The 13,751-nt window shown below is 37.7% G+C and overlaps 1 protein-coding gene across 1 annotated transcript; it reads left to right on the plus strand.

The window, feature by feature from the left end:
* Nucleotides 1–1,035: 1,035 nt before the first annotated feature.
* LOC110166770 (ankyrin repeat and SOCS box protein 15-like) lies at nucleotides 1,036–13,152 on the plus strand. The gene is made up of 9 exons (XM_055155699.1): nucleotides 1,036–1,139; nucleotides 1,221–1,273; nucleotides 2,238–2,369; nucleotides 4,717–4,881; nucleotides 7,263–7,508; nucleotides 9,569–9,740; nucleotides 10,256–10,781; nucleotides 11,541–11,694; nucleotides 12,983–13,152. The coding sequence occupies exons 1-9, from the start codon at nucleotides 1,036–1,038 to the stop codon at nucleotides 13,150–13,152; spliced, it is 1,722 nt and encodes a 573-aa protein (XP_055011674.1).
* Nucleotides 13,153–13,751: the final 599 nt, after the last annotated feature.

Below are 13,751 nucleotides of genomic sequence, written 5' to 3' on the forward strand. Positions count from 1 at the left end.
ATCCCCTCTGTTGTTGTTAATATCCTGACTACAATGGCTGTGTAGTGGAATGACTAATTACCAGAGATGGACAGTAGTAGCCAAAATATGCATTCATGTAAGTACTGTTAATGAATTGAGATGACCTAAGCAGAAGTATTTGAAGTAGTAGCATTACGGTCTAATCTTGGAGAATGCAGGCACAGAAGCCTCCCAGCTGTTAGCATGTAAGATGGGGTATACCCTGCTCTATTGTCAGGTAATTATAGGACTGTGATTATACTTTTCTCCTAAAATGGTATCCTACAGAGCACTATTGTGATCAACAAACAATAAATGCATTTTAAAGCTACTAATATATATTTAAAGTTTTCTACATATCGCTAACTTTTGTGTTCACCTTGCTAATTAGTACAATATTAATTATGGTATTTTACATGCATATTTGGCAGTATGCATTTAATATAATATAACATTTAAAAGGAGCACAATAAAAATGATGATGATTTATTCTATTGTTAGTTTTCAGACATATTCAAGGAAACTAAATTGTCTTCAAACTCAGCGCTCTTTGCTTGAAAGGGAGTGGGATGATACTTGTTTATTCCCACCCCCGTGCTGTGCATGTAATATGCATTTCTAATAGGCTTCCTGTACAGCCATTATCTCCTGATATTCACAAAGATGTAAACTTACAAACAAAAGTTAACTTTGGTGGAGAAGTTAATGCTAGCCTCTCAACAAGGAGGACTTTCAGTACCATATACAAGTCTAGTAGTAGGAGGATAGTCTTCAGACACCTATTAACTTTGGGCTGCACAATATAAAACAATATTATTAATGTAATGGCTAATACAACAGTCCATAGGGCAACAGGACAAAATCTCCATCTCACAGAAATGTACTTTTTTAAAATGAAAATGTAAAAAAAAATAAAAAATTGACAGGTTGACTTATGAATTAAGGGATTTTATTTTAAATGTAACCGCAAAAAGTATTTTAAACTATAACTTTTTTTAAACTATTAGGTTGTTGTTATGTGTTTTTGTCTTAGTGATGAACACATATGATGACTACAGTGAAGATGAACTCAATGACTACAACATACAGCTCAGTATTCAGAACTCCTGTCGAGAAGCTTTCCTAAAGTCCTCTGCCAGGTACAAACCACAATTATGAAGTACCCCTTTTTAAACTCAAATATCTAACTGCACTCTGCTTTCTCTGCTCTCTGTGGTTAGTTTAGCAGCAACGACTGATGAGAACCTCCGAGTGCTGGCAGCCATAGAACAAGGTAAATGGAACTTTGACACAGGCATGTTAATAGTGTCTTTGTTTTGGTAGGACCTGTGTGTCCTGTGTGTCAGCTGCTGGGGAGCTCTGCCAAGGCTTCATCAGGAGGTTGGCAGACAGTGGCACAGAAGGATGAATACATTTCAATTCAAATGGAGGCCAAAGTTAGTCAGCCATAAAATCCATTGTTTATGTCTGAACTAAAGGAGGATGTGATCTAAATACATAATGACTATAGCATGCATTGTACTGCCAAACTTTTGCCCATCATATAACATATGTTTTTCAGGTTTTTAGTGTTAAACTTACTATAACATACAAATAATTATTTTTCAGTCTGTCCATTGTAAATGTCCACTGTCCACTATCTTGATCTAAAACAGAGCGACAGAAACAAGTCCATTGACTTCCTGTTCCAAACTGCAGAAAAAAGAAGCCTCACCTTTTCATAGTGACCTTTCACCATAGGGCAACAGATTATCGTCTTCCTCTTCTTTTGGAAAATGGCTAAGTGACAATTTTGAACCTTTCATGTATGACACAATGTCTGATTTTGTTTAATAATTTCAAGTAAGTGAAGAAAAGTAGTCAGAAACATAACTCTGATTAAGCTAATGATGATGGAACACCATTATAACATGATTAAAAGCTCTAATCTAAAATTTAACAATGTTGAACATAGATTGTCAGTATTGAAATTCAACTCTAAATATTCACCTATATTTTATGTATTGATTACATTACAATTTTAATGTATTGATTACAAAAAGACAATTGCATTTACAACTGAACAAGATGATTGCTGGACAAAATATTGTACTGCACTTTTCTGCCGCTTAAATGGTACGCATTCACGTCAAAACAGGAGGCATTCAAAACGAGAGGCAAATAAAACTGTAAAGCAGAGAATAATCATAGTTTGTCTTTATCCTCCCCTGTCTGCGCTGGGTTGTCATGGTGACCAGGTGAGGTGTGGATGCTCCAGGAGTTGTTGCGACACCCATTTGCCTTCAGAGAGCTGGACTGTCGGGGGTGGCTCCCTCTGCACCGAGCTGCAGCCCAGCCCCTCGTGGAGGTCCTGGAGACAGTCCTGACATGTGAGTACTGTCTACACCATTATAATATTTTAGAATTTAAGATCTGATGCTGTCTGCATATGTGCTATGGGCCAGATTCCATGAAATATCCAAAAGGTAAAGTCACAAATGTTGTCTAAAATCAAAGGAATACATGGTGGTACTTGATCACACAATTTAGACTTCAAAATGCACATACCTCGTGACATACCTTCTCCAGTCACTGATAACAAATGCATAACAAACAGTGAAACAATTATAAAGCTGTTTTTATTGTATCTTTACACTTTAATTTAAATGCAACTCTATGTAAAAAGTAGTCAAAGTATTTGGAACAGAATATGTTACAAAATACATTTTAATGCAGGTATTCAGTATTCTGTAACTAAATACATTTTCACAGTATTCTTCCATCACTGTTCATACATAAGGAAAGTGATTAGAATTTGACCTTGTAATGTTGTAACATCTCAGTCACCCCAGCTCCCTCATTATTTCACATTTACCACTTCAACATGACAAGGAATAATCTACCAGACAAGACAAGCATACAAATACAGCTCTTGTGTTTCAAATGTGGACAGGAGACTGGCTACTTGGAGCTACCTCTCACTGATCGGTTTTCCTGTCAGCTCCTAATCCCACGCTCTCCTCATTCACTCTGGCTACATAACTCAGCGTATGACAACAAATGAATGCCTTTTCCCTTTCCATGTCGTATGATTAAACACACGTACGCTCACATTAGCCCACAGACTCTGGTCATGACAAAGAGAACTGTTCAGTCCAGAGACAATGCGAGCTCCATGCTGCTGACAGCTGTCAACAGTCCCACAGCTCCAGAAGAGTCACTGATGTCACTCAACACTTATGTGGCTATAGAGAGCGTTCTACGAGGTGTCCGCTTAGCTTAGCCTCCCCGTCACCTGCCCGTTAACGCAACTGTCAGCGCCCACATGAACGCTGCATATGGGCCATACGTGTCATGCCATGTTTATGTGCAGTTGTAAATTTAGTGCCGTGTTTCACTCTTTTGTTTTGAAATATTTCCTGTGAATGGGGGTACTGATGAAATTCAGGTTACAGCAAAGACACTCAGATCCACTACTAGTACACTGAGTACTGTTTCTATATATACAGTATATGGATAGTGTTATAGCTGAATTTCTGTAAATATATCAGAATTAAGTAGAAAAATAATAAACTTTTTGCTACTAAACTGTGTACATGATGTTTGAAATGTCTACTGTTTCTAGTTCTGTTTTGGCAGTTTTAATGTAAATTAGGTACTAGCTTTGGGTGTGTGCAGCATCTCGTGGCCACTGCAATTTCAAGTACTACGTGACATCACGCAGGACGGCCGTGATCACAGCCAGGTGTTTCTGATACAAACACTTGTCAACAGGGGCGGAGTTTGAAGTATGGATAACCATAAGACCAATCACACTGTTCCTTATACTGTACCTCCAGACTCCTCCCCCTTCCTCCTCTCTCGCTCTTTTATTAGTCCACCAGGTATTTCCAGTTTAGCTGCTCTCTTTGAAATGTGGTTTTAGGTGGAGTTTAGATGTTTACACCCACTTTAATTTTATTTTATTGTGCAGCGTTATTACAACTGATGGGCAGTCCTTCTCTTTTTAAGTATACAGTTCTTTTGGATCTGCTCCCAGTGAAAAGCTGGCTTAGTATTTATTATCATTCACACCCTATTTTAGAGGAGTAATTTAGTTAAAAAGTGTTTAAAATTAATCTTTCGTGTTAAACACATATTTCAGGGATTTGTAATAATTACAAAACAGAAACAGATGTGGCTTCTTTTAATAATTATTTTATCTCATTTGTTCACCTGGCCTCTTCTCTGCTTTCCCTTTTAAGAGTTTGTATTTCTTATTATATCCAGCCCATTGTGCTTCAAAACAATTTTTTTTACTGAGGTTTGAGGTTTGAGGCTTGAGGTTTGAGTTAATTTTACTACCTATGACTACTTGAAAACCATACTTGTTAAGTGATAAATGTTCCATACCAAATATTTATGGCTCAGATATATATTGCTGTGTAATTACTGACAAGCTTGACAGGATTCTTAAAGTATTATAGGTAATTATGTATTCTCCTGACACTCTTAACACAGCTGCCCACAGGTTAGCTCACTTATACCATTTTCTTATATAGCCAAGGTGGGTAAAGTGTCTTGCCTATTGACAATATGCACTGGACTGAGCTGTGAACCACCAGTCTCATAAAAGAACCCCTCGGCCACCTGAGCCAGTGTCAACTATGTGTGAAACATATTAACATTACTTGCCATTCAATATTTGTGTTGTTGTTATTAGCTCCAGGCTATTATTGATTTTACTGTACTGTCCAGTGGCAGATAAAGGCCTCAGTCTGGAGGAGAGGACGGCTGTGGGGGGAGAGACGCCGCTCACTTTAGCCATAAAAGCTGGGTGGGTGAAGAATGTGAAGAGCCTGATCAAACATGGAGCCAACCCACACAACACCAACAGCAAGAGTGAGACCCCTCTGCTGCTCGGTAAGTCTCATTCACAAGGCTCACATTAGGGCCCATATTTTCTGATCTGTGTTATAATGTTGTTGTTGTTGGGTTTTTTTTTTTGTTTCATTCACACATGTTTAACACTCAAACACTGCACATTTAGGCTGAGTTGTTCTCTCAAACAGAAAACACTTGTGATTTCACGTGGAAATACAAGAAATTCTCCATTATGTTTTTAAATTCCATACACCTCCACTAGAATAATTTTGATTATTTCAGACCTGTTGCCAATCTCTACTAAACAAAAGGTAAAAGGAGCTGTGACGTTGAAAACTACAACTCCGTGACATCATAAAGTGGAACAGAGACAGTAAACAATCAATCAGTCAATCAATCAGAGCATTCTGAGTGTTAGGGATGTAGACAGACTAATAATGAAGGATTACTCACACGTGTGAATGAAACATAATACGACTGAGCTGTGTTTTCATTAAAGCTCACAAGAATCAATTTCATGTAATATAGGATCTTTAAGCTAAAAACTTATTATCAACCAGACAACCACTGATGAAATGAGAAGGTAATATCAATATCACAAATCAACCAAAACAATACGACCACAGACAGGTGCAGCCAATAACACTAGCTTAAAAGACCAACGGTAAAGTGTGGATTTAAGCTTTCTGACAAAGCCTGCATTACATGTCATTACTGATGTAGGGAGCAAGAAAACACTGAGCAGCCAAAACATTAAGACCCCAAACAGGTGAGGATATCAAATGGTATTAACTTATTACTAACATGGGGTGTACTTACACAATGGACAATAGAAGATAATACATATTAGCTATTAGACAAGTGGGCTAACTCTAATCTGGAGCAGAGAAAAGCAATGAACAGCCAAGAGATTATAGCCTCAAGCTGACATTAAAAAGGCATGAACTTATTACCAATGTGTGATTTTCTTATCCATTGGGGTCCATACTGAAACCCATAAATAGACCAAGTAACAATTGAAAAGTACAAAAATAAACTATTGGATAATGACTACAATAACTGGCTTATACTAACTGGAGTATAGCAAAACATAGAGTAGCCAAAAGCACTAGAAATAGGTGAGGGCATTAAGAGGTATTAAGTAGTTCCTAGTGAGTGGAGTACAATTGAATAGTACTTGTCTGTGATGTATGGGCAGTAGAACAATGGGCTAGTATAAAGGCTTGAGCACAGGGTGTGTAGCTGTAGTTTTTGGACATCCTCATGATGCCATTTTTGTTCCGGTCTTTGTATTGGAAATTATGAGAATGACGACATTAGGACGGTATGATAGGTATTTGTTTGCCATAAAAAGGACACATGCGAGTCAGGATCCTGTGTCGAACAATGGCGAAAGTCAGGGGTGATTTGTGGTTGTCTGTAAAATGCTGTTGTCACTTGTTGCATGGTAGCGTAGTGGTTGTCACATCAATGTTACAGCGAGAAGGTCCTGAGTTAAATTCCTGAACCAGGTGGAGCCTTTCTGTAGGGAGTTTATGTGTTCTTCCTGTGCCTGCTTCAGAGCCTCCCACCACTAAAACCTGCACAGATCTCCCTTCAAAAGTAGATGAATAAGAAAAATTACCTTGACTGTTGTAATACTTCACCAGCAATTTTGGGCGCACTTTTTTTTCAAAGCAGTAATGACAACTGCTTTACATTACTGCTCGTCATCGACTGTATAACGAAGCAGATTAAGTGAGTGTGAGGTCACCCATAGAGTTTGGCTCCAGTCAAGTGAAGCTTGTCTGTTCACGAGTATCATAGTAACCAAAGAGTGAGGCTGTTGAAGGTAATGGCCCTTCTCGCCTTAGCAACGTAAAGGAAAAAAAGTGCCTGATTTGTCTGCTATTAATGTTCATATCCTTATTTAGGGACAAAACAAAGAGATAAAAAACACAAGGATCATGTAGAGCGGTCTAATACAAATATTTTACAACCAAATGATGAGCCTGATAGCAGTAGTTACAGAGAGAGGGGCGACAGTTTTTCACCACAAAATGAATTGGAGATTGAGTTGGAGCCGGAAGTGCACCCATGTTCACTTCCTATCTGGAAAATGGTGGCAAGCAGGTTAGCTTTATACATATAGTCTACGTGGTGCCAGCGAATATATTATTTTTGACGAAAGTCTATTTCAAAATCAGGTGAAGTTTAGGGTTATGAACAAATGTTTTGGTTGGGAAAAATATGCTGTGTTTTGACATAGGCCTTTCAATGACATTCAAATAGTGCTTTTAGTTTAAGTAGTTAGATTGTTGAAGTCAGTGTATACAGTGCTGTTTTAAAGGGTTATTCCAGAAAATGTGTAGCTTGATATTTACTCTATAATAATTGAATGAACGTATAATTAAGTCATTATAACATGTTATTATTCCCAGCTGTCCGATCGGGCTCCTATGAAATGACCCACTTGCTGGTGACTCAGGGTGCTTGGGTGGAGCAGATCTGCAGAAAGAGGTGGACGGCGATGCATGAAGCGGCTAAAGTGGGCAACTCGGACATTGTGATGCTGCTGCTGAGGAACGGGGGCCGGGTCAACCAAAAAGACATCACAGGAGCTACACCGCTGGCTGTGGCTGCGGAGCACGGACACTTCCACATCATCGAGATTCTGGTCAACTGCGGTCAGTCTGACAGGCCACGTTCTGTTTTAAAGAGTGGGTGGAAGTTAGTCTGGCATGGTGAATAACAAAAGATTGTGTTGTCCTGTTGGTGTATTTATGGGTCTCAGAATGATGAAAAATTATGACTGTTGCCATAGTAACTGACCATTAAAAATATGAATTTGAATTGGTCCTCAAAATGCTGCATATAACAGGAAGTTAAAACTCATGGCTAAAGCTAGGAACAGAATTTTTAGAGGCATTATACAAATTTCTTTCATGCAATAAAGTAACATTTGTTTTGACTAATAAAGATATTGTAAAAGCAGTTCTTAGGGGCAAAATGACAGCACAGGGTGTGTCTCTTGGTGTGCTTTAGCATGCTAGTTGATGTCACGTCTGTGATGGTAAAACTCTGCTTTGGCCTCTGAACCATTTACAAATTCAACCGTGGTGAATGATTGAGATGCTACAAATGCATTGGGAAGGTGAGGAATAAGCTTGGACCACTGCAAACCGTTTAAAATGAACTAGTTCTGTTTTTCACGTTTTTCAAGCAGTAAACATGCAAACAGTAAACATAAGGTACAGCATCTTTAATTATAGCACCTTTCCATGTTCCATTTTAAATCTCTAATCTAAATATAATACTTGCAAATGAACAAATGGAAATTAAATAGGGGAACATTAGGTCAGGCATCTCAATATGTTCTCCCAGATCATGTTGTCATTGTGTCCTTTGGCAAAACACCTAACATTACGTGTCTATGTATCAGAATACCTCTCATGCCTACCTTTATCAGGCTGCCCAATGGCAGCTGCAGGGTGTGTGGCCCACTGAATGAAAAATACTGTGAACTGTAAAGTAACACTGAGTATCATCAAACTACCATTACAAGTGCAAAAGTAAAATCTGATTCCACTTGTTCAGTGGCACTTTTCTCTTCTCGTCAAATGAACAATGTTAAAATCATCTTCTCTTGGTATTTACACTTTGAAAGGTGGTGTTTAAAAATACTGTGGAGCAAATGCCACTGTAAGACAAATATGAATAAAACATTGACTTGCTATTTGCATCGTTGCATAACAAGATGAACTGGGAGTTCAGAAATTGCTGTCAGTTTAAATTCTATTAACTATTTTCAACTTTCAAGTAATTTAAAGTGCATGTTTTTCTCATTGTGACATGGTTCTAGGGTTAGGCAGTTAATCATATTAATTTGATTAATTCGTATTTTTTGATAAATAACATTTTGAGAAGTTGCAGTTGTGAAATTGAAAAACAAGTTTCATGATTTTTTTGCCCATATCGAACGCCAGCTTCACCAAAATTAAAAAGATAGAATAAACAGGCAAGCTGTATAAATATAATGATGTTAACTTTTTTTTTTTTTTTTTGTAAAATCAGTAGTCATACTAATATGACATACTACTGTCACATGCACTTTAAAGGTCCTGTATTCCAAAAAGCACTTTACATCAAGGAAGCACTCAGCCATTCACACACACACATTCAAACACCAGTGTGCACAGACAGGGGATTAAAATCCCCAACTTTTGGATCAGTGGACAAACACTCATCAATTGAACTACTGTTGCCCCAAAATGGATTCTTGTGAGCTTTAAGCCATGTTATACTGCTGTTATCTCATCAAAAACATACCTGGAGCTGCATTTTATGTCATTCACACGTGTTTCAGTAATCCTTTATTAGTCTGTCTACCTCTCCAAAGCTTGAAATGCTCTGTTCCACCTTAGCTGTAGTTTTCAAGTTAACAGCTACCTTTAACCTTTAGCTCAATAAAGATTGGCAATTCCAGATGTGAAATCATCCAAATGATTCTAGTGAAGTTGTGTGGAGTTTAAAAACACAATGGAACACAAACCTTGTGATGTAATACAGGGAGGTATTACATCACAAGGTGGAGTGTCGAATGATTTGCAGGGTTTGTGTGTTAAACAAGTGTGAATGAAACAAAACAAAGTTCCTAGTATGTTTTTTGGTAAAGAAATACCGTTATAACTTAGATCAGAAAATAATGTAATATAGACCCTTTAATATTCTCTGTGTTTGTGTGCAGGCAGTAAGGTGAACTCACAGGCATGTAATGGGGAGAGCGTGCTGTCGGATGCAGCGGGTTCAGGAAACTTGGCTTGTATTAAGTTTCTTTTGGACAATGGAGCCAACCCAAACCTGCACAGCGCCACAGGACATCTGCCCATTCACAAAGCTGCATACGCCGGCCATTACGAGTAAGCTCCACTTTACATAGGCACTACTGCTATGAAGTAGTGTTGTCACAAATGATACTTTGCAGCTGATGTCACCAACATTCCCCGAGGGTGTGAAGCTAACTGAAAGCACTACTCTGTTAGCAGTTCTGTTGCTCGAGTTAGACTTAATCTGAACTTTATTTTCACACAGTCTGACACTTCAAACTCCACCCTTGCAAATGACTGTAATTGCAAACACTTGATTGTAATCAGGAGAGTTTTTTGTGATGTCACTGTCTACTCAAAATTGCAGAGGCCACTGAAGATTTAGGCGTTTTTGACCAGAGAGTTGTAAATTTGCCCAGTTTGTATTAAAATTGCAAGTAGATAATGCTATTAAAACACCCTATAAAAAGTTTAGTTTAGTAAAAATGTGGATTTAGTGTTTAGTTCCGCTTTAATTTATCTAGGGGACAGAGATAAGTAATATGTATGAAATATTCCACAAAACCTTTTCTTTCCCTTTTTTAACTATCCCTCTGTATTCCCACCAGTGCCCTGAAGCTCCTCATCCCTCTGACCCACAAAAAGGCCATCAAAGAGGCAGGCCAGAGCCCGGTCCACTCCGCCACAGAGGGAGGCCACAGCCGCTGCCTCAAACTCTTGCTTGCTTCTGGGTTTGATGTCAACTACCGCATGAACACCCGCAACTCTGAGAATTACCGTGACATGAGGAGGAGTGCGCTGTACTTCGCTGTTTCCAATGGAGACACAGAATGTACCAGGGTCCTTTTAGCTGCAGGGGCCAAGACAGACCTGGACCCTCTCTGCTCCCTCCTGGTGGCAGTTCGATCAGGGAGATATGAGATTGTGAAGTTGCTGCTAGCGGCTAAAGCAGACGTGAACTGTTATTTCAATGTAGTGAGTGATACAGTATTTCCAACAGCACTGCAGTATTGTCTAAAGGATGAGATGATGATGAGGCTGCTGCTAAACAATGGATACAAGGTAGAGACGTGCTTCCAGTGCCACCATGACAGCGGGCCCAGTGAACCCTACGAAAGGGAGGAGAAAATACCAGTAAGTGAAAAGTTATTTTAGTTGGAGGTAAAAATGAAAGGTGTAATCAAGTTGGAGCATGGTAATTTGAGCAGGAAATGGGCTAAACGCAGGGGCTGGTGAGTAATTGCAGTGGGTAGTTGCCATGAAAACAGCTGAAGTGTTGACTGACATAAGAATTTACATAATGCTGTTTTTGTAAGTAAATTAAGTGACAAGAACTATTTCTAAATATATCATTATATTTCATCAGACGATTAGAGAGAGGCTTAGCCATTTTGTTGGTGTGATATGCACTCTGTTTTGAGGGTTCAGATTTTCTACAGATGTAATGCCTGTGGCAATTATTTTTCATAGTTTTACATCAGTCAAGTGATACTTTGTGATGAAAAGTAAAAAAAAAAAAAAAATGAAAAAAGAAAATGGAGGGATTCCATCCATACAGAACAGAATTCTGTCCTATAAGCAATTTGTCTGGCAGTTTAAACATACATTCAACATTTTTATGGAATTGCCTCTGCTCAAGTCACATTTGCTGCTTTGTCCAGGTAAAATTCTAAACTTAACCAAAATTATTCTTCAAGGAAAAACTGCAATTATGCTACTGCATTTGAATCAAAAGACTACTCCACCTGTCATGTGCAGTTCAAAGCATGCATCAAATCCACTGCTTCTGTAAAACAGGTGTACTGGTTTTCTGCACCCTAATGTATTCAGAGTTGGCTTACAATTCTAATATGAACAAACTGTTCATAAAGTTTTCCTTTGTTTCCTCTTCAGTTCTGTGAGTTCATGAGCCTGTGCTGTATCGTGCACCTGTCTGGCAGGGTGGTCCTGACTCTTCTGGACTATGTCAAACACATACACATCTGCTCCACTCTCAGACTCATCCTGGAGAAGCAAAAGGAGTGGCCTGAAATCTGTTGCATCCAACGTGAGTCCCTCTGTGTAGTCAACTTTATAACTGTCTTTTTATTCAGTATTATGTATTAATGTTCATAAGGTAAAACTTAACTGGTTTTACAGGGTTTTTTTTTCAGTTGCTTTGGCAGTTTTATCTATTGACAAACATTTGCAATACAGCTCCCACTTAATCCTAAACAGGGTTGTGGTTTTCCTAGTCTGTACTCAGTGCTGAGACACTTTTCCCTGTTTGACTTGTGTAAAATCATTTGCCGTTAGATCTTTGAGGCTCACTAATTTTGCTTTGCCGTTCTGTTTGAGTTTTTATACTGATATATATATGATATGATGAGAAAAAACTGTAATATGACAACTCCTAATAGACAATGAAATGCTGAAATTAAGAAAGGTGCTTGTAATTAATATCATGATAAGAATTAAGATATGTAGTACTACAATAATTATACTTTTTTTTAAATTTTTTTATCAATATTACAATAATTTTAACAAAAGTGAACATCTAAAATTAGAAGAAGAATATAAACTGTGAAAGCTGCCTCAAAGTATTACTTTTAGTTTTCCAGGGCTATTTTATATAAGTTGTCATTTGATAGTTTGGTGACTCCTAGTGGCCACATGTGGTACTCTTAATGTTTTTAAACTTCCCACCTGACTGAAAAAATAATACATGCAATCATAATTAATAATCAAACTAAGTTGTCCCTAGAGTGATATTTTTTGTGGAGTTTAACACGTTGACATAGAAATACATTATAAAATAGGCATAGAACAAGAGGTGTGTGGGCAGGAGATATGACAGATACAGTTGTGATAGAAGTATGTCCATAACAGTTACCTAGCAACCATACTATAAACAAGGGCCAGTGCTTGTCTACTTTACACAGTTAGTTATTATTAGATGAATAAAACAACACTTTTATTTGGTAAAGTCTGTGTTCAGACTGCAAATTGAGTAGCTAAAGTAGTAAACTGAAGTAAAAGTAAGTAAATAAAAGAAAGAAAAGTATCTTAATATCACTGCTATCTAACAGAAATGGTTTGATCAGTGGTTTCAGAATTATGGATCTGCAGGTGGACTGTAGTATTTTAAATACATAAAGAGACACATTATGCTTAATTTATTGATGTATTTATTGTGACCAGAAAGGCTTTTGAAAGTATACTGGTTGAACTTCTCTTCTTTGAATCCCTCTAGTTTGTATGTTTATATTTTATTCAGACAAATTTGACCATGTATCTTGTAGCATCTTGGCCTGTCCATCAAAATAAACTCCAGACTTTTGTGTATCTCCCCTCAGGCAGCCCCCGCTCCCTCAAACACCTGTGCCGACTGGAGATCAGAACACGACTCACCCTGAAAAGATTGAACAACCTCGAAGTCATGAACTTATTCCCCCCAAGGCTCAAGAGCTATATCCTCTACCAGGAGCTGGACCTCTACAGCAGAGACCCCCAAAGCTACGTGTAAAAATGTGTAATTTTTTAAAACAATGTTGATAATCTTTTGTTATGGTGAGAGGGAGTGGAGTTTTAAAATGTTGTAGGCTATGTTAAGGTTTAAGATCTGGGTCCAAAAGTCCAAAAGCAGGACCCTTTCCAAACAAAATGGCACTTTTTAAACTCAGGCAGAATTTGAAGTGTTCAAATGTTGTTTAATAGTATTATCTGTCTTATCAAGAATATTTCAACAAATGCTGTGTTTATTTTATTATTTTGTTGTTTATGTTTTACTTGGGCAAACATTACATTTTCTATCTCATATTTCATAGGAGTATTTGATTGTAATGTCAAACAATTTTATTTAAATTGATTAAAAAAGGAACACAGACTGCCCTAAGACCAAGGCCCATAGCTCAGTGATTATTGGGTAAAAGTAACATTTCTTCAAAATAATGTGACTCAAATAGATGTACATAGTAGTAGTCTAAGAAATTACTCAAGTAAGAGTAAATGTATTTTGGGAAATAGCACTTGAGAAGAGTAGCATCTAATTTAAACTTTATGTAATTGAAAGAAAAAAACATTCAGTAATGCCCAAAATGTAGTATATTCTCACAAAAGTAGTAG

Source organism: Boleophthalmus pectinirostris, unplaced genomic scaffold (assembly GCF_026225935.1).
Source record: "Boleophthalmus pectinirostris isolate CB_2022bp ecotype Guang Dong unplaced genomic scaffold, ASM2622593v1 HiC_scaffold_2, whole genome shotgun sequence".
Lineage (NCBI taxonomy): Eukaryota > Metazoa > Chordata > Actinopteri > Gobiiformes > Gobiidae > Boleophthalmus > Boleophthalmus pectinirostris.